At 32.1% G+C, this 26,878-nt stretch overlaps 1 protein-coding gene across 1 annotated transcript in view; it reads right to left on the bottom strand.

Annotated features, from left to right (window-relative positions):
• Positions 1-1,139: 1,139 nt before the first annotated feature.
• LOC129229386 (PIN2/TERF1-interacting telomerase inhibitor 1-like) overlaps positions 1,140-26,878 on the bottom strand; it is a gene marked incomplete at its 3' end in the record, with an annotated part of 39,675 nt that continues 13,936 nt past the window's right edge. Inside the window, 4 exon segments of the mRNA XM_054863682.1 lie at positions 1,140-1,287; positions 5,113-5,200; positions 18,421-18,586; positions 21,903-22,025. Coding sequence (XP_054719657.1) covers positions 1,140-1,287; positions 5,113-5,200; positions 18,421-18,586; positions 21,903-22,025 — 525 coding nt within the window.

Genomic DNA, 26,878 nt, shown 5'->3' with positions numbered 1-26,878 from the left:
TTTGTGTTGGCTAATAATGGACTGACAAAAATATTGTACACTGAATAGCTCTTCCAAATGATATTGATTTTCTCTATTTCATTTTCATATTTAAGGATAAAAAATTTATCTTTTTTTCACATTAAGTTTAAAATTTTAAGAGATCAAACAATAAATTTAGTCGTTACGTTAATGAAATGCATTGTATTGAGAAAGTTAATGATTGTTCTTGTTTTTGTTTTTATCAGTGATCAACATCTAGAGAGCTCCATTCCTCTTTCTGTCAAACTTAAAAACTTAAAACACATTCCTTATTTTTTAATTAACAACCAAAATATTCACTAGAAAATATTTATATGGCAGAATAACGTTTGCTGGGTCAGCTAGTTTAAAGTAAAAATGAAAATGGTGAAGAAAAAAAAAAGGAAAGAATTCTGAAAAGTTAAAATTGCTATTTAACAAAAAATGCAGAAATTAGCGTTAAAAATTATTCTCAAAATACTTAATCAGTTGATTATCTTCTACCAATTAAATAGTAATTTTTGTGAAGGTAGCAATGAATGGAAGTAGAATCAGAATGTATTGTGCCTTGATTTACCAAGTGCTAAAAATTACGTTAAAAAAAAGTTGGCCTGAGCCTTTAAAAGAAAAAAAACATAAAACAGTCAAAATGCATCATTCTTACTTTTAATGCATAACAATTGGCAGGGACAGATATGTTTTAATGCTGCGGTTTGGTTTATGTTGCTAAAACCATCAAAAATGGCACACACACACACACATAAAAGTAACCAAAATTCTAGTTTTTTTTTAAAAACATTCAACAACTTTTATCATAAAATGTACAAAACATTCAAAATTAGTCCAAAATGTAAGCAACATTTGCACAACTGCACCATTTAATCACAATTTGTGCTTCGAATGAAAAAGTCGTACCAGTTGGCAGTCCTGCTATTCAAAGCTGCAATGGAAGCCCCTTCATCTATGCCAAAAGCGCTCAACACACACAAGAAAGTTGCAAGTGACCCAAAACAAATCAAGGTTCACTCACGACTTTCTTGTTGCATGTTGTATATATTTTTTCAACTTAACATGCACAGAGTTACATCGGTCATATGGATTACATTAACTAAATAAAATTTCAATGAAAAAATATTTACCATTTTTTTCACTTTCATTAATTCTTTTATGTTTAAGTTTTTGATTAAAATAATCCACAATGCTCAAAACATTCTTTGTTAGTTTGTCTTGAAACCCATTTACGATTTCTTCCTGTTCTTTAACATCTTCTTGATTGGTGTTTTCCATCTATCAGGGGAAAAAAAAGAAAATCTATGAGAAAATATGAATTACATAGGAATTTATTAGTGCAATAAAATTATTTTAGAACTACATAAGTAAAATTTAACAATGATTCTATATTATCCCATAAAAGGTTGTACAGTGTTGTGTCTCATACAAAGAGGAGAAATATAAATGAGAAATGTGGAAGGTTCTTAACCCAAATGTACTCACATCTCTTTATACAGTAGTCCCTCATTACATTGCGCCTTGTTATATCGCTCATTCGGATACATCTCTATTTTCTTCTGCCTTTCAAAACACTAAATCCTTTAAAAAAAAACAGGAAAATTGGGATTTGCATCAAAGAAAGTAAGACTGATCTGGACGGTCAAAATAGTTTTCTGAAAACAATGTGGTTACTTTACTTTTTCACATCCTATCTACAGTAAATCAAAGGGGTTAGAAAGACTATTGCAAAGGGGTATTTGAATCCTCTCGCGGATCATCAAGATCATCATTTGCCACTTGATGTTTGTACCTCTCTGACACAGTAATTTATTTAAATTTCAATCTTGTTTAAATTTTAATACTTGTGATAGTACATTCTTGAACAACATCAAAACCATTTGAAAATCATGTTAAAAAGAAGGAATGCTAGTTTGTACATGTATGTTGGATGGATAACTATTTTTAATGACCTCGGTTATATTGCGCTTTCGGATATATCACACTTTTTCTCTGTCCCCCAAAATGGAGCGATATAACAAGGGGTTACTGTATTATGTTACTGCTCACGTTTCGGTCCGTTCCGAAGAATTTTAAATGATTTCTTTTAGTGTTTGCTTCAGGTAATAGAAAAGATATTATTTACAATGCAAAAGTATATAATGAACAATAATACTGCCGTGCTATGCACAAAAGTGGTATCTGAACTTTTTGCCAAAATTGATTACAGTCACTAAATGGTTCCTTGTCATATTTCACCTAAATACGAAGTTTTATGGTAATGTGGCAATGGGAAAGATTTAAATTTTTTTTATAAAAAAGGTCATCTGAATCAAATGCATGGAGGCATACAACTTCAAACCGAAATTTCTCCTTTTAAACTCAACTGTGGATACGACTTTTGTGCTTAGCACGGCAGAATACTTAAGCGTACGCTGAAAGAAAGTAAATGTCGGGGAGCTGACTAGGTTGTCACATTGTTGGTCTAAATGACTGACATACCGTTCTGAAAGCTATGCAATCTTGAAATACCAAAAGCAATTCTTAAAATTATGTGTGAGGGTTGGGGAGTGATTCAAGGTCAGCTACATAGATGGGCCCCATTGTCAATATAAGGGGTGGTGGGATAGAGCAAAATATATGACAACGGGCGGGAAATAAACCATTATGTAACTACTTAAGGGTTAACTTTCGACGCCCTTGCATCACCGGAAAGTCAACAGTTTTCAAATCTCTATCCCCACACGACGGTGCAGACATTGAACATAAGTCTTGTTATCTCCAAGCGTCCCTAATTTAAATTTTTTTTTAAATTCTCACTCGCCCAAAAAAACTCTAAATTTTACTGAACAATAAATTTAAGGGATATAGAAGAAGATATTTCCCTTGTTTTAAAGCCCCGCACTAAGCCAATACTGATTGCAAGATCTTTGCCATCAAATACTAATACAGTCGATTTTGGTTAATAGGACCATATTGGTATGGGACCATTTTGATCCTAATAACCAGCTGGTTCGATCAAGTGAACAGGGCCTGTGTAGCTTGACCGAACATGCTATACACAAAACATTTAAATGCCACTATGATTATTGTAAGCCCACATGTATGGTGTGCCTACAACAAAGAAAAATGGCTGTTTAAACATTTTTCAGTAAAAAATAAATTAAAATTAAGTGAAGAATCTTTTTACACTCGTTCAACAACATGTTCTAACAGATACAGTATTAGTTGCATTTGTATTTTGTATGGTGAGCATACAAAAAAGAAAAATTACTGTTTACGAAATTTTTTCAGTTAAAAATAAATTAAACTAAGGCGATGAATCTTTTTACACTCGTTTAGCAATGTGTTTAAGCCATATTCCTACCAGTCAGTACGATTCAAGTCAACTATCAGAAGTAACTAAAGGGGTTACAGTGAAAAAAATAAGTGCTAAAAAATACTAAACAGCCTTTGAAAATTCCAATGAAACAAAAATGACACATTTTACAACTTTTTTAAAAAATACATATTATTGCACATGCTAATTGAACTGAAGTAATTTGAAATTTCAGATTTTTTAAGTCTCTGCTGGAAAAACGCCACCATGCAATGGGAGTTTTGCTAACTATTTTTTTTCCTGTTGATAATTCTGGGTTTAATTAAAAGTTACAAGGGACCTATATTAATTTTTATAGCACTAACTATTCATTGACCCACTTGAAACTCGCTTTAAGCTGGCCATTTCTAGATCTTTTTCCATTTTGTTATGTTCCTTGGTTCGATTAAGCAGATTTTTAATCCATATAAGCCAATAACACCAGGCTTGTGTAATGATTTTTGTTTTGGTTCTTTAAGATTTGATCCGATTAACCGGTGGTCCAATTAAGCGGAATCCACTGCACTTGCAAATTGTTATTGTTTTTATCACTTCTACCAATTTTACATGTTTTAAACAAAGTTTACCTTCTTAATTTCAATTAATTTTTTGATTCCTTTATAATTAGTTTATTGCCACGTACATACATAAAAGTAAAAATTACAGCAATATTAGCAAAAATGAATTTCTTTTAGGTGAATTACAGCCGAAAAACCTGAACTTGACACTTTTTTTGAGGAGTACTGTAATTCATTTCACAAGTTTTTTTTTCTTTTTATTAAAGAACAATTTTTGTTTAGAATCTATACAAATACATTTGCAGTCAATTTTAAAGAACAGCATTATAATCAGTGGTCAGCAGTAGGGTGCTACAATAGAAACTGCTGTAGTCACTACATTTTTTTCATAGTGTGTTGCATAACATGATTTGTCTTTTTTATGTAATGCAATGCAGAAAAATATTAGAGATTGTAGCTTAATAACAAAATAAGTTTCAAATGATATTTGATCCTGCCATTATGAAAAACAGCTAATTTATCACTATTCATTCGATCATTATACAACCATATATTCAAATGCTAATGTAAGCTCAAGATTCAAAGCAGTAAAATATATGCATGTTATTTCAATGGATAGGAACTACTTTGCTTTGTATTTTCTCCATTTATACTACTTTTCAGAGGAAACTAAAAAGCTTTAATTACCTTAAATATATTTAAAAATCACAAATATTTAATAAATTTATAACATATACGATTGGATATGCACTGTTAAGAAAGGATTTAAAAGTTGAAAATTGAAAGAAAAAATTGTTAAAAATGGTTTTATTTCACAAATTGGTTCAAAAAAAAAAAAAAAAAAAACACTTGAATAGATAAGTTTTAATAATTCCCTGTGTTTAAAAGAGAAAATTTATTATTCTAAATCAGTTTTTTTTATTTTCTTTCAAATTTCATGTTTTTTTTTTATTTTAATTTTTTAAAAAAGATATGAGTGTAAATTGAATATTCCAGCAAAATTTCTCTCAATAAAGTAATTAAGTAGAGACTACATTTCAAAACAAGTTTGTAATCGCTACATTAAAAAAAAAAAATGTAGTTAAATAGAAAAAATGTAGTTTTTTTGGACAACTGATTATAACTACATCAAAAAAGCAAGTGATTATTTAAACTTCAAGAATACTATACAACGTAGAAATTCACAGAAAAAATTCATACTAATATACAAATACTGGTATGAAAAGACAAAATATGTGAAAATTTTACCTCTTCTTTAGGTTTTGAAACAAAAATGCTTTGCATATCTTTCTCAGAATACTGGCTAATATCTTTACCAAGTACAAACTTGCGGTAGCTAAAAGAAAAATCAGCGTATATTTTACATAGATAAGGTGCATTTTCAATATTTAAAGCACTATATTTAACTTAAAAAAAAAGAAAACCCTGTTTAATAAAGTAGTTGCAAATCTTTTAAGTTAAAGTAGAAAACTAGAATTAACCTAAAAATTCTGGAAAAGTTATGTTGCAAACTTCGTTTTCAGACCTTCTGTCATAATTTGGAGGGGGGGGGGGGGGGGGACAAAGACTAGAACTTCATAAAAGGAGACAAAAAAAAATCTTTTAAATGAGAATGTGATGAGCAATATGTTGAAAAATTAGATTAGTTTTCTATTATAAAAGATGATCTATAACATATTAGGAAAACTCGTAAAGATGACAAATATTTTGTGATATTTTGTTGCTGTCTCAATTGACGGCCAGCAAAATATGAGATGTGTATATCGCCAAAATATTAGACAGATGTACCTGATTGCATGATAATTTAACAGAAGTATTGATTCTAAGACTTAGAGGGGCAAGATTTTGGAAACTATGGTAAAACAATAGTTTTTTATCAACCTATCCAAAACCCTTGCACCCAAAAGTGCAGACAGAATAAAATCTTAATATTGTATATTAAAAATGTATTAAATGTAAACATTTAGGTATTTTTGATTTCAAAGTATATAAATTTTTTTTATATAAGTGATTCTAATCTAGTTACAATAGAAGTTGCAATTCTTCACTAAAAATTTCAGTTAGTATACATGAATTTAATGTTTTAAAATAATAATAAATAAATTTTCCTACACATATATGCATGTCTGCAAATGAGGGCATTCAAAATATAGTGCAATAATTGACTTAAATGCAAAAAATAACAATATTACATTTGAAGAAAAAATACATTAATTTGACTTTTTACAGCTTTGAAGTAGATTTACTTCTTTTGGCTACAAGGATGAATTGACTATTGTGTCATTTTATGATTTGAAATTAAATTTAGAATTCTGAAAATAAGGAGGTACCCTCAACCCTAATAAATGCAGTCTATAGTTACACCTTGGAGGAAGATCCGAATAAATATATGAGCTTCTAGCACTCCCAGTTGGCATATTTCAGTTTGGACAGGTAAATTAATTTATTCATTTGGCACAAATAGGTAGAAAGAGCAATGATGCCTTAAAAGGCATTTTAATTGCATAAAGAATCAGTCTCAAGTCCAAGCATTCTAAAGCTAATTTATCAAACTTAGCTTGAGTCCTTTGTACTTCAATTGAAGATGACAAAAAAGAAAAAAAAAAAAAAAAAAATGAAAATTAAAAAAGAGAAGAAAGGATCACCCGTTATAAATATTCTGCAGATGTTTGTAATATTTAACATCACATTTTTCTATGTTTTAGTTGATTGTTTCTGTTTTGAAGAGAAAACTTTTTGTCTCCCCTCATTTTGTATAGAAAGTGAAAAATAAAGAATGTTGTACAACACTCTACTTATTTGAATACCTCATAGATGAACTTTACTATACATATTTACAGATTTGTATGACTGCAAAAAAGAATCAGTGTGAAGTTCTCAAGGCTCAGCAGCTCAAAGCTAATTCATCAAACTTAACCGTTTACCCGCCAATGTTCCAAAAATGGAACATCATATTTAAGTGAAAATTTTCCCAAGAAATAACGTTAAAATAAACAAGTTTCTTTTAACACAGTTTAGTCTTATTTCAAAGTATTTTTTGATTTCCTGCTTGATTGTTTATATGTTTTCAATTATTTATTGCGATTTTTCAAAGATGAGTGTTTTTTTAGCTTTTTGCAACTTTTTCTTATAAAATTTACCAAAAATTGGTTTTTTCAGAAAATGTGATGATATTTATTATAGTTGTGAAAAATATTTCAATGTATGATTTTAAAATGCTTGTAGAAATGTACAATGATATTTCCGAAAGGTGTACCCCTTCAAAATAGCATGTTCCAATTTTGGAACATTGGCGCTTTTAGGGAGTCAAATTTCCAAGAAGTAAATCGTTCGATTTCCAAGGGGAAATTTCATTTTTCGTAATATATGTTTCTTTTTTTTTCTCATTTTGAATGTACTCTGATGTAGATGTTGGCAAAACCAAGTAAGTTTATATTTTGAAAGGATATGACGTTTCGTTTCGTTAGCAAAGAAAATAATAACAGTCTTCTGTTTGACGGACTATATGGCTCCGAATCCACACCTGCTCGGACAGCTGCATTGTCACGTAATAATAAAAAATAATATTAGTGAGAGTTTTATTTTTCATATTTTAAATGCAGTTCAATAATTCGCTAGCTTTGTTTTCGGGCGAAACGAAATTCTGTCTGACGTATACCAACTGTTCATAAATGTTAAAAAATGTCTACAAGATTTCTTACAGTAGAACAAGCTGTGGCTTATTTAGAGACATTGTCAGATTCGGATTTGTCAGATGTAGATATATGCCAATTACCCCCTGATGAACTAGGCAATATCACTGAGGAAGAACAGATGTTGACAGAGATGAAATCCTACAATTTTTTGGTTTGTTGCTATTGAGTGGGTACCATTCTGTTCCTTCTGAAGATATGTATTGGAGCAGTGCAGAAGATACATCTGTGCCAATTGTACTAACAGTTATGCCTCAAAATTGTTTTCGAAAAATAAAAAACAACTTTCATTTGATGGACAATCATGAATTAAAACAAAATGACAAACGAAGAAAAGTTTTCCTTATTTATGAAGAATTGTGTAAAAACCCTCAACAATTTGGTGTATTTCATGAAAAATTAAGCATAGATGAATCTATGGTTCCCTACTACGGTCGGCATTCATGTAAAATGTTTATTAGATGAAAACCAATAAGATTCGACTTCAAAATTTGGATGCTGTGCTCTTCAAGTGGATACCCATATTCCATGGAGATTTATTCAGGCAAAAAAGAAGGATCCCCTGATGTGCAATTAGGATCCAGAGTTGTAAATGATCTATTATCAGTTTTGACTGACACGTCTAAGCATGAAGTATACTTTGATAACTTTTTTACATCATATGACTTAATTTCTCAGCTATCAAAAAAAAAAAAGTGTACGAGCAACAGGAACAATTCGTGAAAACCGAACTGGCCATTGTCCACGTAAATCCAAAAAAGCCCTTTCTAAAGAAGATCGCGGAAATTTTGACTATCGATCTGATGGATCAGTGTACATGTGCAGCTGGAAAGATAATGCAGTGGTTACAGTAGCATCTAATTGTTATACACATGAGCCACTTGCATCTGTAAAATGTTACTCAAATGCGCAGAAATGCAAGATAGATGTGCCACAACCTCATCTTATCAAGAGATACAATGAAGGATTGGGGGGTGTGGACGTCTTGGATAAACTTTTAGGGAGCTACAGACCTCATTTGAGGAGTAAAAAATGGTGGTGGAATCTTTTTAGTAATGCTTTGAATATTTCAGTTGTAGCTAGTTGGTTACTTCATTGTGAGTTACACGAAGTCAAGATGAAGCATTTAGAGTTCCGAAGAGAAATAACAACTCACCTCCTAAGAAGAAAAGTACGAGTGGAAAGTCATCCAGGGCCTTGTTGTCATTTACATAAACAATCAAGAATGTCTGACGGACATTATATTGTATCTGCACCCCAAGGAAGTTGTGCAAAAAAATATACGACTAAGAAATGTTTTCATTGCGACAAACGACTTCACCAGCAATGCTTCCTTTCATATCATGGGCATTAGATATTTCTGTATTGGATTTTCTGAATTCTGGTATGTACATAAATGCAATTAAAAATATTATTTTTTCCGTAATAAAGTATGCTAAGATAAAAACCGCATTCAAAACCTCTTAGTTTAAAAAAATTCTCTGAAAAAAAAAAACTTCATGCAAAACGCCAATGTTCCAAAAATGGAAAACACTGAAAATCATAGTAAAAAATTTTTTTCTGGAAATTTTATTTTATTTCTGTATTTACAAGACATAAATAGACATAATTTCAAAAAATTACTCAAATTTGATCATCCGTCAATAGTTCGGCGGTTAAACGGTTAATTCGAGTAATTAATACCCCAACTAAAGACAAAAGAAAAAAAAAACATCTGGAGTAAATATTTTTTTAGATGTTTGTAATACTTGACATTATATTCTTTCACGGATGGTAATTTTGCCGGCAAAAAGGAATTTTTGCCGGGACAGTGGAAAAAACCATGGCAAAAATGGAAAAAATGGTGAAAACCCAAATACAAATTAAGCTGAATTGCACTACGTTATTTAAGGAATAGTAATAACATAATACATTGTAGATAAATTTTTTAATTAATAATTTTTATTATTAAATTATAATAATTTATAAATTGAAAAAAAAAAAAAAGTCAAAAAGTAATAGCAGTGGTTTTAAATCTCCGCTATAACATATTGCTGCTCATTTTTATAAATTCAATTCTTTGATTTTTAAATAAATTATACCTTTTAAATTGTAACTTTATTAAAAATTAAAAAATTGTTTAGATTTTTTCCTGAATTCACTAAGATGTTTAAACTTTTTGAAAGAAGATGTCGACTAACATAGAGAAATAAGTTTCCTCATTAAAGGAATACATTTTTTCTTCATTACCGGGGAGTTAATATCTTCCAAAAAATAATCAAGGGCAGAAAAACAATCTATAAAAATATAGTTATATAAGACAATCAATCACCTTTTACATTAATATAAGTTAACAATTGTTTTCTTTTCTTAGATACAAATCAGGGTTCAATATTAATAGTGGTCTGATGCCTGGGACCATGAAAGCGTCCATGGGACCAGCAGAACAAATTTTAGTAGACCATGGGACCAGTTAAATTTTTTTCTTGTTTTTATTTTAAAAATTCAAACTGGTGAGAAAGTTTACACTTTAATTTACAATGTTCAAGTTTTCTTTGCAAGAAGAGGCAGATTAAAAAAAAATGACTAGCATTATAATGTTGTTTTGGTCACCCTATAACCTTCTTCCCATAAACCACTGATAAGATTTTATCGGCTTAAATCCTTTACCAGTATTGGTGAAAAAAAAAAAAATGCTTGTTGTTTCCTTCTCTTCTCCAGTTGCTCAGACATGTCTATACCTTTTGAAAACTGCTAGTTGACTCCATTTGTCATGTTAATTTTGTTTTACATATTTTAGTTTTTTTCTTTAATTTTTTTTATTATTTAAACCCAGGACATAAGAATGAACTACTAAAAGTATGAAGCAGTGAAATTTCATAGCTACTGGTTCATTGGACCAGTGACTTATTTTTCTCAGTTTCTAAAAAATTTAAAAATCGAAGTTTTCAATGTTTTTTATAAATATTAAACTTTTATTTTATCCAAGTTTATTTATTTTTTTTATCAAATTGCGGAGAAAAAAAATATGAAAAGATGTCTTTAAGTAATCAGTCAATTTTATTTTTGCCACTTTGGCAAAAACCACAGTTTCCTCCATGGTTTTTTCCACTTGTGGCAAAAACTTGTCAACCCTGATTTTTAATTATTATCTCTCTTTTGTGAAGAAGAAAAAATTTTTTTTTTTTTTTTGCTTTCCCCCTATTTTGTATCAAGAGTGAAAAACAAAAACTATCTCACAACATTCCAGTTATTTGAATATCTCATAGCCATACTTGACTGTTTGTATTTAGACTTTTATGGCTTAAAAACTCTTTTGATAGTTAAATTTCTGATGAGTAAAGTGTTAAGGCTCTTCTAAACCCCTCCGTAAAATCAGATTCGACGAAAACACGAAATCTGTGGCAACACAGGGGGTGTATTTGGGAGGGTCTAACTCGATTTTTTTGCACTGCTAATTGGTCAGATTTCATGATGGACAACGTCAATCATTGAGTTGTTGAAAGGACAGTCGTAAATCTAAGCTGTCCCCATCGGTACTTTACGGTCGGACGAGGGCAGGGAGCGAGCTAAGAAGGATTCTGTTCCAAAACATGTCCCCCATCCCCTCCGGCCTGTTTCCCACCACGACAACAGATCGGGTAGAAGGGTGTAGTATGAGGATGAAGAAAAAAGAATCCAATTCTCCTATTCTATTCTACCACCCTTCTCACTTTTACTTGAAAACTTTGGAACCGCGGGACAATTCTACATTTACTCTTCGAATCGAATTCTGTATTTGTTTTGCAATTCATGGGCGGCATAATCTTCGTTTTTTTTTATTTGTTTTATATTTATTCGTTCAGTTCATTCATTTATGTATTTTTCAATATATAATTGAGGGGGAGAGGGCGAGCGGAACACTGATGATCTTTATAACTTTATCGATAAAAGATTGCTTTGCTTTTTACAGAAATTTCTGAAACTATTCTTGAAAAGAAAAGCAAATTAATCATAGAAAAATGTCGAAGAATTTCTGCGGATGTCGGTGTGAGCATAAAATAAAAACATTTGGTAGTTGTGTAGTTAGGTTTGCTGATAGCTAGTTTGATGAATGTTACAATTAATAAAAAGGCATAAATAGTAAATCTTTCGAAAACAATCGCGCCCTGTATAAGGATTTTCTGTGCAGTTTTTAATTAGAAAATTATGCTTTTGTTTTGTCTATGAATTTTCTGCGCATCAAAAGAGGAAATAAAGAAACTGACGAATCTGCATGTTGGCACGATAGAAAACAGGAAAAGAAAAAAAAATGCTGTTGTCTTGTTAGTGATCAGAAGGATACCATATTACCAGTGGCGCACATGAATTTTTTAAAGGGAAGGTCCAAGGTCGAAAGTCTCATTCCATTATTACGCCGTCAAACATATTGACTTGATTTTATCGATTTCCGAGAACAAAAAACAGTAAAAAATAAGCTAATGAATAAATAATTAGCATTAAGTAAAGAAATAACCAGAAATTAAATAATTTACGCTTTTATTTTTCTCATAATAAAAAAATGAATTCAAGTTCAAAGGATCTCATTTCAATTTGTAATCACAAAACTAAAAACATACTTATTACTGTGTATTCATTTATAATCCCCATTCTTCTTCTCATAGGCTAAGTGCACAATATTTTAAAAAATCTCTTAACATGCGGGTTTTATTTTTTCACTTATTAAAACAGAAGTTATTGTAACCTTTGTTTGAAATTATTTCACGCACAAAATATAGAATCGTAATCGATCGGGGAAAAAAGCAAGACATATGGGAGGGGTCCTGACCCCCTGGACCCTAGTGTGCGCCACTGATAAATACCCACTAAGGTTTTCATTATTTATACACGTGTACTAAATAATTAGAATGAAATGACACCTCTCAGTAATGCTAAAAGCAAATTATTGCAGAGCTTAGTATTTTTGACAGTTGCATGCAGAATCAACGCTTGATTTAAATCTGAGGAAAGCCATGTTACTGCGTACAAAAGCCCTTTATCACGCTCTGAATGCAAATTGGGAATTTTACTGTTGTTTTTCTTGGATAAAAGCCTACTTCAATTCAAACTTTCGTCGATGTGCCTATTCATCAACATTTTAAGATAATTTCAATTCATTGAGCGTATTGTTAAAAGAATAAAAATTATATGTTCACAAATTTTACCAATGCATATAATAAAACGTAAGTAATTGAACTCTAATGGTTTAAACATACTTCGAAAGAATGAATGAAGTGTAAGAAAGCGTACAGTGGTTCAAAATAGTCAGCAAGTGGTATTTAGGAATTTCCGTATCATAAAAATTTGATTTCTTGATCTTGAGGCAAAGAATGTTTTTTTCTTTAAGTTTGACACTCTCTGTTATTTAAACATTTTGTTCACATAGTAGGAAATAAATAAAATTCCTTATGAAAATAGAGTGGCGTTAAACAATATGAGTAGCACAGTATACAAATGAAAAACGTTATCTATCATGAAAGCGTCTCGAAAAATATTTACGTGTACCAACAACTACGCTGTTGTAAAAAGATTGCCATCAATCATGAAACGAGAAAAAAAAATCCTAAAAAAAGGAAGGAACATGGTTTTGTTAATATTTTCGAAAAATATTTTCGTTTAGAGTTGAAAACTGTCATATGACAAAAAGAAAAAAAAAAATGCATCGATTCAATGAATCAAATGTATGATCATGTACAATATCGAGAATTATAGGAAAAAATAGATTGCAAAAGACACAAAATTAAATAAGCATTATTCGAGAGGAGAGACAGTGAGGCACTCAATTTATGTGCCGAATTAATTATCACTATGAGGAACTTTCTTGTTCCCAGTCTCATTCGCTGTACGCAAAAGAGAAGACTTGTTTATCCAAAGTGGGGAAACAAAGTGCAAAAGGTGAGAAAAAATTATACATGAAATCAAATGAATTGATATCGTTCCATCTTCAGTATTGGAGGCAAACAAAATAATATGAAAATTCAAAAAAAAAAAAAAAATGAGCAAGGAAAAATAGTACTGTGGCCCTAAATTACTGTGACAGTATCACCATACTAAACTTTCTTGTTCGTAGCCTCATTTCTTTTCATGCAGTCACGATGATTGACAAATTCGGATTGCAAAAATAAACTTTATGTAACATGAAAAGATTTCGGAAAATGCATTGTAAATTGTGAATAGGGTTCTTTGATTGTGAGCATGCGCAAATGATCAAGACGAAAGTTCAACTAATGATACTTCTTGAAATATGGAGAATGTTTTTGATATGAAGTGCTGCTGGCGTCATTGCTTTCTCGATTCTTTGAAAAAAATACTTTCAATTAGTGTTTTAAAGAGCCATTTGGGCGGAAAAAAGCATCACTTTATACATGAAATTGAATGAAGCAAATATGACCTTGTTCCATCTTGAGTATTGGAGGCAAACAAAATAATATGAAAATTCAAAAAAAAAAAAAAAAAAAGAGCGAGGAAAGAGTACTGTAGCCCTAAATTACTGTGATAGTATCACCACACTGACCTTTCTTGTTCGTAGTTTCATTTCTTTTTCATGCAGTCACGATGATTGACAAATTCGCCCTGCAAAATTCGTATTGCTTTCTTGATTCTTAGAAAAAATATACTTTCAACTGGGGTTTTAAAGAGCCATTTGGGCGGAAAAAAAAGCACCAATTTATTCATAAAATTGAAGGAACCGAATATGATCCTGTTCCATGTTGAGTGTTGGAGGCAAACAAAATAATATGAAAATTTAAAAAAAAAAATGATCGGAGAAAAAAGGTTGTGAGGTACAAGGGCGGATTCAGGGGAGGGTCAAAGGGTCAGCCGACCCCCTGTGAGAAGAATGTCATTATGATTATTATTAAACTTCAATTCTTTACATCCGAAAAAATAGTACATGGAATCAATGTCAAATTTTTTTTTTTTTTTTTTTTTTTTGCTCGGTTCTGTAAGGTAGTTCTTTTTAGCGCGTCATAATTCAAAGAATTGACTGGATTTGTTTACTGAGGCATTGCTATTTTGATTTCTTTGTTCATTTTCAAAAGCGCAAATTTCTCTAATGAGCTTAACTTTTTCCCCAGTTCTCCTCCCCTTCAAACCACATGTTGTGCGTGTTATGGGTGCTTTTTATTACTATTTATAGATGTTATCTCATATAACCAAAGCTTACGGTGACATGACCAGCATATCTGCCGAAAAAAATGTGACTTTTGATGAAAGTTTGAGGGAATATGATCCATGGCTCAGGCTGTGGCATTGAAAATTTAGGGGGAGGGGAGGTAATTTGAATGGGTTTTGATTTGGGGGGGAGGGGAGTGCTTCGTAGCATATGAGGCGGTACACTCTCCTGCATGGAATGATGGGCAACCCTGATTAACTGCTACTTTTTTACGTAGGAATAATAACGATATCCATTGAAACTTGACCCCCCTTACAAAAAGTTCTGGATCCGCCCCTGTTGATGTACTAAATCATACTTGCTGATGACAGTATCACCGTACTGAGCTTTCATGTTCGCAGTCTCATTTCTTTTTCATGCAGTCACGATGATTGACAAATTCGCATTGCAAAAATAAACTTTATATAACCTGAAAAGAGTTTGGAAAATGCATTGTAAATTGTGAATAGAGTTCTTTGATTGTGAGCATGCGCAAATGATCAAGACGAAAGTTCAACTGATGATACTTCTTGTACTAGCGAGAATTATTTTGATATGAAGTGCTGCAGGCGTCATTGCTTTGTTGATTCTTTGAAAAAATACTTCCACTTGAGGTTTTAAATAGCTATCTGGCGGAAAAGCATCATTTTATACATGAAATTGATTGAATCAAATATGATCCTGTTCCACCTTGAGTATTGGAGGAAAACAAAATAATATGAAAATTTCAAAAACATTGATCGTAGAAAAAAGGTTGTGAGGTACTAAATTACTTGCTGATGGCTGTATCACCACACTCGACTTTCCTTGTTCGCAGTCTCATTTCTTTTTCACGCAGTTGCGAAGATAGACAAATTCGCTTTGCAAAAATCGACTTTATGTAACATCAAAAGAGTTCGGAAAATGCATTGTAAATTGTGAATAGAGTTCTTTGATTGTGAGCCTGCGCAAATGATCAAGACGAAAATAAAAGTAATGATAATTATTGAAATATGTACAATCTTTAAAGGAGAAGCATTTTGATACGAGGTGCTGACTTTGATGATTCTTCGAAAAAATACTTTCACCTGTGGCTCTAAAGTCACAGGGGAGGAAAAAATGCATGAAATTGTGTATGTATATATATATATATATATATATATATATATATATATATATATATATATATATATATATATATATATATATATATACATACATACATACATATATATATATATATTGGATTAATCAAATGTGATCCCTTTCCATTTTGAGTATAGGAGGAACACAAAATAATATGAAAATTTAAAAAAACAATTATCTGGGAAAAAGATAGATACTAGCTGATGAGAGTATTACCATAGTGAACTTTCTTGTTCGCAGTCTCCTTCTTTCCTTTTTTTTCACACAATTATAATGACTGATAAATTGATATTGTAAATAAAAAAAATAATAAAAAGAAAAACCTTTATCTAAAATGAAACATTAAAGAGTTCGAAAAAACCATTGTGAATTAAGAGAGTAGATCCATGGTCGCGCCGTCCTTATGTGCGAGGTCGTGAGGCGCACTACGGCGCCAGAGTCAAAACGGCGCCTTTCACTACCAATCAAAAATGTTCCAAATGGGGGGAATCTCTCCAACCAAAGAAGGAAAAAAAAGAACTTTTCATTATATCCAGTATCCAACAGGGCCCGCTCAGCCCAAAGTGATGTCCAGGCCCTGGCAAAATTTGGTGCCCCCTCTCACAGGAATATCTGCAATTTTTTTGTGTGGAAGTTTTCAAAAACGGGAAGAAATAAAGAAATTTACCCCCATTTTGGTGCTCCTAAAATTGTGGTGCCCAGGTCCATGGACCTACCAGACCGTGAGTTCATCAGGCCTTGATTATATATCCTATGGTGGCGGAGAAATTACACTGCTCACTGAAACAAGCAATCCTCTCGCTGCCTATCTAAAATGAAAAATTATTGCCATGTTGTGTGTCTAAACATGCTTTTCAAGAGTGCAATCTTTTACACTGAAATCACGTGATGCTAGTTAATGCATACATCAGCATTTTTCTTCTTCATGTGGAGGCGTGAATGCTGTTTAGGGTTGTACACGAAGCTGAACATATGAGGCGCGAGAAATTTTCTATTCTTCATTTTGGATCTTGAGGAGAATATGTTGTACTATAATTTGTGCAATATATCTCTTTGTGATTTTAAATTATTGCTCGCGGAAATTCGACTATTTCATTTTATCATACATAAAAATTATGGTAAGTGTATTTGCATATATTTTACTTGTGCGTAATATTTGTATATTGTAGACTACAATTTTGGCTAACTTTTTAGTTCCAAAAAGTAACGACTTGACCATAATTACTCGATTCCTCTCCCTCTCCTTTTTTTTTTTTTAACTATTTGTGTGTCAGAAAAAGAGCTTTGGACAATGTACTTGTTTTAGATATCATATTCAATGCCTTCCGTATTTTAGAATTGTTAATATTTGAAATATTTTCTTTTTCCTAAACGCATTAGCATATCAGAGGAACTACTGAACTCGAAATAAGTTCGAGATATGAAGTGAAACTGTAATCACACACGTGCACTGTAATCCAAAATTAAATACACATTTTTTTCAAAATCAATTAAATGACAAACGTATTTTTTTCTACGTCACATTGGTCTACAAAACGTCAATCCAGCTGTTAACTATATTTTCGCCGAACGCCACTGCATAAAGGCGCTCAAAAGACATTTTCACAACGGCGTTGATCAGGCTTGGCGCGGACCTGAGTAGAGCTCTTTGATCTTGGTTATGCGCAAATGATTAAGACAAAAGTTCAAGCAATGACAATTCTTGAAATATGTATATGAATCTTCAAACGAGAAGACTCACATTTTTTCCCATTATAAGATGCAGTAATTTACACAGATTCTTTAAACAAAATAACTTCTACACTCAAACGGTGTACTTATATTAAAACAGCATTGAAAAATATATCACCTAAATAATTTCAAAAACTTATCGAGGAACTCGAAAAAAGAAAAAAAAATGCGTTTTCTTTTTAGAACGGATGTCACCGTCGAGTCACATAGATACAAGACCAACACAAAAAACGACAAAGAATGAATGGTCATTAGTAGGGATCCAGTTTATTGCCTGGCGAGGCCTGTGGCGAGGCAGAGGGGAAAAGCGGAGAAGCAGCCAAAGACCCTGGGGGAGAAGAGAAAGTGGTCCCTCAAAGTGGGGTGTGGGGGGGAAATGGGTGTGGTCTGGTGGAAGGCGTGTCTTTCGCAGTTTTTCTCAATTTTTCGAAAATAAGGCTTTACTCCGTGGAGAATATCAATAGAACAAATTGTCTCAGAAACAAACTCAAAATATGTTTTTAAAGAGAAATGTTCAATCTCTTGCGCTCCTTTTTCCGTTTTTCCATATCATTTTTCAAACGTTTGAAAATAGTCGTTTAAAGTTTTAAAATGTTATTAAAAAAATTTCAAAATAACTACAGAAAAAATAAAAAAGAGCATCTCTAGTTCTAAGTCATAGCCATCGTTTAAAACAAACCGCATGAAAATATTCCAGTAATTTCTCGTGTTATGCTTTGTATAGGTAGCAGATTTTCCCGTAGAGAAAGCATTAGCGTCGAAAACCAAGATGGACGGTATAGAAGAGCCTTAAAATCAAATGCTTCTTCAGTAAAATATAGCAATTATTTAAATAAAAATAAAAATGCCAGAACTTACTGCAGTCTATTCCTAAACTTTTGAGACCTGTCCTCTAGGCTTCCATCAGATAAAGTGGAATCAGAATAATGCTCCTTTCCAGGCGCATAGTTTTGCCACAAATCATTTAATACTACGTCATAGTCTGAATTTCTTACATTAGTGCATTTATTTTTCCAGCCAACACCTACAAAAAGGATTGTTGCAGTACAGAATTATTTCATAGCAGTCATTTTGGTATGTAATTTTGTCAAGGCCGTATCCAGAAATTTTTTTCGGGAGGGGCCCGGATTAGCACATTGCCTTAACACACACACACACATATAGTATATATAGACACACCAAACGCATAAAAATGTTAACATAGAAGACGTTTTGTCTCGATTTTTAATGATTCCACTGTTTGAACTGTTGTTATTTTAATTTCTTATTATTTTTTTATTCACCTTGTAGTGGTAAGGATAACAGGAGAGTGTCCCTTTAAGTCGGATGTAGAACATCCATAATTTCAGGGGGTTCGGAGGTTTTTCCCCCGAGAAATTTTTGAAAAAAAAAATCTGTATTTTGAGGCTTTATATTAGGTAATTGAGACTACAAAAATATGAAGAAAAAAAAAGAGGCAAACAAAGTCTTTTAAAAGTTATACATTCTTTTGCAAATCAAGATCAAACAAAATAAAAATTGCTTGCTCGACAAATCATGGAACTTAATGGACAGAGAGGAAAAACGAGAGAGGAGAAAAGAGAAGCACCCCGCCCCATCTGCTCATATCGGCTTTTAGTGAAGTTTGTTTCTGATCACTCCCCCTACCCCCATTTTTTTTTTTTTCATTAAATGCCCTGCAGTATGAAACTTGTACAAAAGAGTTTAAAAGAAATGGTGTAGACATTCAGAAAATAAGAACGGAAGAGTAATATTCTGGCCATTTGACAATTCATACTTTATTTTCTTGATAAGATACAAAATTGAAGAACTTTTCAAGGAATTTCAAAAACTTAAATAATTTTCAAAGACTCTCTAACAGTTGAAATTATTTGAAGCTCTTTATTTTCATTTTCAGAAGTTGATTGCACAGTCTTACAAAATGATAATAACTTTGTAAGACACACCCGTTTTAAGTTAAAAATAAATGCAAGGAAATGTTTCTCGAAACGACTTTTTTTCAATCACAAGTAGTGCAGAAAATGAAAGAGAGTAGAGTAAGTGTTATTTTTTTCTTACACATAAGGTATTAACAGTATGCAGTAGAAGTTAGAAAAAAACAAGCAATAACAAAAGAACTTCCATGATACTGAATTCGGCATTAAATAAATGCAAGACAAGAAACATATCAGTCACAAAAATGATCTTGAAAATTATGCAACAAAAACGCGAGAATCGTGATTTTTGCATTTTTTTCTCAGGATGTATCAAGGAGCTGAATTTTGCACATCTTGGTAACAAGATACTCGCCTAATCGGAAACTAGGGGCCCAGCCTTTGGGGAGTCCCCGGCTCGAAATCAGTACAGTGTGTTTTATAAGAGTTTTAAGGGGAGGAGGGCAGGGTCGTGCACAGAGGGGAGAAGGGACACCTGTTGTCCCGGGCCCGAGCTTAAATGGGGCCCAATATTTTAAGACCTAGGGTTGAAAATATGTATATGGGTAAACATTATGGAGGGGGCCCAAAAAAAAGCAGTTGTGGCAGAACCAAAATTTCTGTACACGCCTCTGGAGGAGGAAGTGCACAGAAGTCAGTTTGGTAGACTTGAAAAGTCTACCGAACTGACAAAGGGCCTGCCTTGACCCTGGATTGCCCTGAATTGAATTGGGAAAGGGAGCAAGAAGTCCTAATTAAAGGTCTAAATTTCAAGTGTGCCTTGCAGCTAATGAGAACTAGAACTGCTTTTTCTGTATTTCTTCAAAATATTATAAATTTTGAATAGTAGCAAAATTAAGAATTAAAAAAAAAATTGTTATTTTCTTTTTCTGACAATAGGAATTTAAAAAAAGAAAAAAAAAACCTTCTTCTGTTTTACGGTACAAAACATTTTGGGTTTCGGGGGTATCCAGAGGGCCCGGGCCCCTTAGGCCCCCCCCCCTCTGGATACGGCCTTGAATTTTGTTGAAAGACTACATGAAGATTACATTGTTCTGAATCAGAAGTTTTATCACTAGTAAAATACATATTTTTTTTACATGCTTTTCCAATTTCTTCTTAATGTAATATCTACTTCTAAAAATATCTCTGAATATTGCAGACATGTGATCCAACTGGCATGAAAAATACCAAAATCGCATGGCAATGTGAAGAAACATACTAAAATACAAACATTTCATAGTATCGTCAGCATTTAATAATGCACAGATGAGTTCCGTTTTTTCTCTATGCAGCAAGCAAATTTTATTAAATAGATGACGTTTATTAAGGCAGATGTTGAATAGTAATGCCTTAGCATACAGACAAAACTCTAGGGTGAGCTGACTCTAAAACACGCAACTATTATGTTTTAGATTCGGTGCTAATTTTTTCTTAATTCAATTTCTTACAGAATATAATTCTTTGCTCTCTGAAGTTATAAAACAATGAAAAAGAAAATCACACAACATAATTGCACAGTCATCAATAATTAATATTTTAAAAAATTTAAGACAGTAAACCTTTTTCACTTTTGAATTCCCATATTGGGACCTTTATCGTACCTTTATCAGAAGAGGGGGAGGGGACTCACCACTATTGGTAGATGCTTTTACTACAACAGGGTTCATATCACTAAAAAAAAAAAACCTTCTAACATTAAAAAGGATTGAAATATTTGCAGAATTCAAAAAGATCGAAGCATCAAACAAGGCAAGCAATATTCGGTGAAACAGGTGTTTGACGTCATTAGCATGTTTCCCAAACATAAATTTTCGGCAGGTATCACGGAGGATGAAGATTTGAGAACCAAAAATAGAAAAAATAAGAAAATGTGGACTAAACTTCATATAGTTTTTAAAAAATTAAGGACTTTTTAAGGGTTTTTTAGGGACTTCAATTTCGTTTGATGAAATTAAGGGTCTCTTAGGATTTTTTAAGGAAGTACGAACCGTGGACAAGAATTTTGACATCCAGTTTTCCCACTAGATGTATGCACCTCAGCTCTCTTCGATGAAAACCTGTACTAGGCATTTAAGGGCACTCCAAATCAAACAAGTACTCGAGCGATCTTTTATATTGTCGCATAATCATACAACACAGACACTGTCGATTTACTGCAGCTTGAAAATCCACCGAAGAGAGTCAGGTTTGAACCTGTGCTTTTCGGTATAAAAGACCAGCGTCTAACCAATACCCTGTCAGCACAAAATGAAATGTTAAAACATTTCATTTTTAAAATTAAGCATGACTTAAAAATTATCAAAATATTTTTCAATCATCACGAAATAATTTGCAAAGTTATACATTTACTTTATAGTGACCAAATTTGTCTAACTGACATAGGTATAACAAGAAAAGCATAATCTAAATATACAAAAATGTTACCTGAGTTATTATTCTTCAATCTCACTTTTATATTTTCCTTAATACCATTTTCACTTTTTCCAAGACCTTTACCCTCACTCCAGCCCATTTTCTTCATAAGCCTTTCACCAAACTTATCTTTATCTGGTAAAAAAATTAAAAAAAAAAAAAATCTCATAATAACCAAAATTAAGAATTCAAAGTTTCATCTGTACTACTGCAAATCTTCATAAACTTTTAACATTTTAAGAATTGTATTTAACATTAAACTAAGTTTAAAAGGCATGTAGTACAAAGGCATGAAGTTAAAGGTATCATTAATGTTCCATTAAACATTTCTTTTTTTATCACACTGAAGGTATTTTCATTATTTTTTTAAATAATTGATTTTGTGCAAAATATTTAATGGCTTGAGGTTTGAACATTAATAAAAGTATGAAAGATACTTAGATGAGTGTGACTTTTCAGATGAAATGCCAATACATACGAAAAATGAACCAATACTAGAGCAGAAATGCACATATCAAACTGATAGATTTCGAGCACAAATAAAAAAAAAAACATCTGTGAGAGAAAGTATACGACAAAAAATCAAAAGCATGCAAAAGCATAAAAAGATGGTTCGTAAAATTATTCCTTGAATAAAAAACACCCGCTCGCACTGACACAACTAGAATTGAACCCCAGACCCTAAGATGATAAATCCAGTGAATTTGATAGATTTCTGCTCTTTGTTTTTCTCCATGTTTAAACTGGTGAGAAATTATCATAAGTCAACTTACATTTTCTGCTCAATGCTTGGCTACTCTCACAATAAACAAACAAGAAACTAGTTTAAAGATCCCTTATATGTTTTTAGCTACCGTAAACTCTCGATTATCGGCGGTCTGACTATTCGCAGGTCTTTTCATATTTTTTTTAATGGTGATGACTTACAACTAACCGACTTTTATGTAAAAATTTAAAATATGTACTAATATTATAGTCATTAAATGTTTTTTTAAACTTCTGATTGTGTTATTGCTTGTTTTTAGCTTCTACATATTCTTTTTACATTCAATGTTATCGCCTTGAGCTATAATTTAGATGTTATGTGAGTGTCTTTCATATTTTTTAGCTATTATGTACACTAGTTTCGTTTCTTATTGATTATTCAGATAATGTAGTTTTAGCTTATCCGCGGTTACCGCGCCACCTAATTTCGTGTATAATCGGAAGTTTACTATATTTTTCAAAAAATTTACTTTTTCTATCCCGAAACATTTCATTTTGATTATCTTGAGGTCTCCTAATACTTTATCCGATATTATTATCAAAAACTGAAAATTGGGGACAAAAAGCTGTAAGAAACTAAAGGGTCATTTCACGGTATTTTTGACATTTATGTAGAGTCCGTAACGTGACCTTTTTTGCCATAACTTTTTAATTTAATTATTTGAATATGAGTTAGTGTGTTGGTAGGAAAAGCTCAGTAAAAATCACACTATACTTTTACTTTGTTCTAACATGACATGTACATAAAAGTTGAGGGAAAACAAACTTACCGTTGTCTTTGTTGTGAAACGGATCAGACAAGAACTTTGAACTGTTTTCTATTTTTAATTATTCAATTCTTTATTTATTGTGATTTATGCAAATTCTGTAGTAAGTCAATTTGGCTGGCAGGTGGCGCCACATAAAATAGTACCTTGTGTTGACAGGTGGTTGGCTGTTTTTTTTTTTTTTTTTTGTGGAAGAGCAATTCTGCACCATGTTGTGTAGATGGCAGGGCACAAATAAAGTTTGGTCTCTAGACATTTTGAGTTAGTTCTGTATGTGTTCCATATCACGTCCAACAATATGGTCAGGGTGCAAGCAAGGAGTCTCCTAACAGTCCTAATGCTGAGAATGGAGCATTCCTGGTTCATTAGAGTGGATAAAATCAACTTTTAACTCATTTAAATAGCTCAAGAATTGGCTTCAGTGAATTTGCATTTTACATTTCATTACCATACATCACTTTTAAAACGTTGCACAAGTGAATTAATCTAACGATCAAGAATCATATAGAAGTCGTAAACTCACACGACAAAGAAAAATCAGAAAAGAAATTAGCGGTAAAAGGAATGTTTTTGCCTTTCAGGCACTCAATCAAATTCCAATGAGGAAAATGAAGGTGATTAAAATGCTGTACTGCCAAAGCTGTTGCACGACAAACTCTTACACATACTTGCCAATTTTTGAAGAAAAATAAAAACAGGAGATTCCACTATAGGTATATAGATGATTCACTAGTGACATATTTCACAACAAAATTATTAAATTATGCTTTTAAATAACATAAATACTAAATTTAAAGTGAAGTGGGGATTTCTTGCAGATCTAAGCTAATTGGTTTGCAGCAAAAAAAAAAAAAAAAAATATGAAAAATAAAATATAAAATGCGTAGGTATGGGGTAGCACATGTCAAAATAACTTCAAACTTTTCAAAATAATTGAAACATTTTCAAGATGCAAAGGGATTGAAATCTGCTGCAATTTTTTGGCAAAGCACATGTTTTGTTGAACATGCAATATGGAAAGCTTTCAAAAATAAACTTTTACTAAATGAGTTATTAGTTGGAAAATTTCTTTTTCCCTGACCCTGGTGGATGACAAGAAAAAGGGTGCCATCTATTGAGAAGAAACTGAAACTTTTTATGATTGATTGAAAAAGCTGCAAAAAACAGGAGAAAAATGGTAAAAAACGGGAAATAGGGAGATGGAAAGCAAAAAACGGGAGTCTCCCATTAAAAACAGTAGAGTTGGTAAGTATGCTTACAGAAATAGGTAATCTTACCTTGCTTTCAGATTACACTAATGATTATTATGGACATTAGTAGTTAATTTTTACAGCTGAAAACTGAAGAAATCTAAGGATCTAAAGCAGGCAAATCTCTTCACATATTTTAAAGCTTAATAAATAGTTTTTAAATGAAAAAATCATTTGAAAAGTATATTTTATATTAAAAAAAATAGTTTCTATATTTAAATACATTTTTATCATAATGTTCCTGAATCATACATTGCAGGAAGAACATAAATAACGGCTAATTAGTGCTATATTTGCTTTTTGCATGTTCTAAAATGACCTCTAAGAGTGACCAAACCTTCATTAGCGACCACTTTTTTCAGGAACGGAGAGTGGTCACTCTAGAGAAGGTTCACTGTACTTCGATTTAACAATTTCCTAAATTACATTTCACTGGTCTAGATTTGACTACAGAGAATGTCAATGGTCCTCGATTTAACAATTTCTTTGATTTAATGATCACTTTTTTCTGTCCCTTGACAATCGTTATATCAAGGCTATACTGTATATCGTTGCCTCAGAGCAACACTAAGACATCTAATCCCAGGAATAACACTAAGATATCCTACTGTAGCTCTGAGGCTACGATATGTAATTTTAAAATTGGTTTATCCATGAAAATAGAGATAAGAAAGGTCATCAAGTTTATCAGTTACACATAAAATTTAGAAATGGAAATAACAATGCAGAAATGCCTCCAGAAAGTAGGATTTACAACTGACTGCCTATGCAGAAAAAAAATGAAGAAAATATCAATCAGGTTGTGAACTAAACACTATGCAACATAACCACATTTTAAGAGTTTTGTTTTTATGACAACAAGCAGTTATAAGCCCATCCTTCGAAGATAAAGACATATTAAATTAAGTCTTTCAGAGAAAACTAGAAGGTAGTTTCATCTCTGACATAGAAGAGAGCACAGTAACCAAAATTATATTCTGTTTGGTCATAACCTCGTAACAGAAAAAATCAATTCAATAGGAAAAATAATTATGTCCTGTGGTACACACATACGCACACACACACACACAAAAAAAGATTAGATTATTGGTTATAAAAAATGTAAGCACAGAAATTAAAAAGTGTCGATACACTTTTTTCAGGTTTTATTGCTTATTTTTTCTGCATTACAAGTACAGCTGTATATATGTTACGGTGAAAGGCCGAAATAGAAGATTGTCGACTTTCATCGGTGATAGACCGGAAATGTTTGGTGTTTCGTTAATGCCTTTGGTAAGTGAAAGTTCACCGGCTGTGGTTGCCATTAACTATATTAGGGAATTTCACAGTAACATATACAGTCGAACCTGTCTATCTCAAACCTGCTTATCTCGAAAAACCTGTCTATCTCAAAAATTTTTTAATTTCCCTGCATTTTTCAGCCAAAATTTAATGTATTTTCCATGTTTATTTCGAAATAAAAAATCCCGAATACCTCTATATCTCGAATCCTTAGCATGCTGACATTTTCAAATCGAAGCCCAGCATCTTCAAAAACAGCAAACAACTTTCCTTAAACACAGAAACAGTAGCACTATTCTCAAGGGCAGGGGAAATAAAGGAGAAATGCACCTAGGTATTATTTTTTTCAGGAAGACTAACGAAAGGACAGTCATTTCGAGGCACTTTCTCGGAAGCAGAGCAGAGGGCAGAGAATGGGACAGTGAGGAGAGAGCTGGGCTTGACAAATTTGACATGTGGGGTGACTTTTCAAAGTTCGTAAGGTCATTCAAATTAAAACCCGTTTCATTATCTGTTATCTGGTTTAGGTACTGATCCTGTGAGTGATCTCTTGCTTGAAGTTGTGATTGCGTAGAAAACCTAGATGATAGGCGTGAAAAGAAAGCTAAAGATTTTTTCAAATGATGAAAAAGTGAAATTTCTAGAATTTTTGGACGGCAATCCATTAATGAAAGAAAAATGAAATTGCCACCAAGTATGTACAATAGGGCAAGATGGGTTTTCAGCATTGCCAACCTCAAGAGAGGATATTTGAATCTAAAAAAAATCAGGCACCGAAAAACAATAAAAGACTACATATTTTGCTTGCAAAAGGTATGCTTAAAATTTCATTACTGTCAAAATGATTCCTTAAACTTGCAATAAGTGCTTAGTATAAAATAGTAGAACAAATACCTAACAAAGCTATTACGGAAATTTAATATTT

This window comes from Uloborus diversus, chromosome 9 (genome assembly GCF_026930045.1).
Source record: "Uloborus diversus isolate 005 chromosome 9, Udiv.v.3.1, whole genome shotgun sequence".
NCBI lineage: Eukaryota > Metazoa > Arthropoda > Arachnida > Araneae > Uloboridae > Uloborus > Uloborus diversus.
This window is presented reverse-complemented; position numbering and strand designations above follow the sequence as displayed.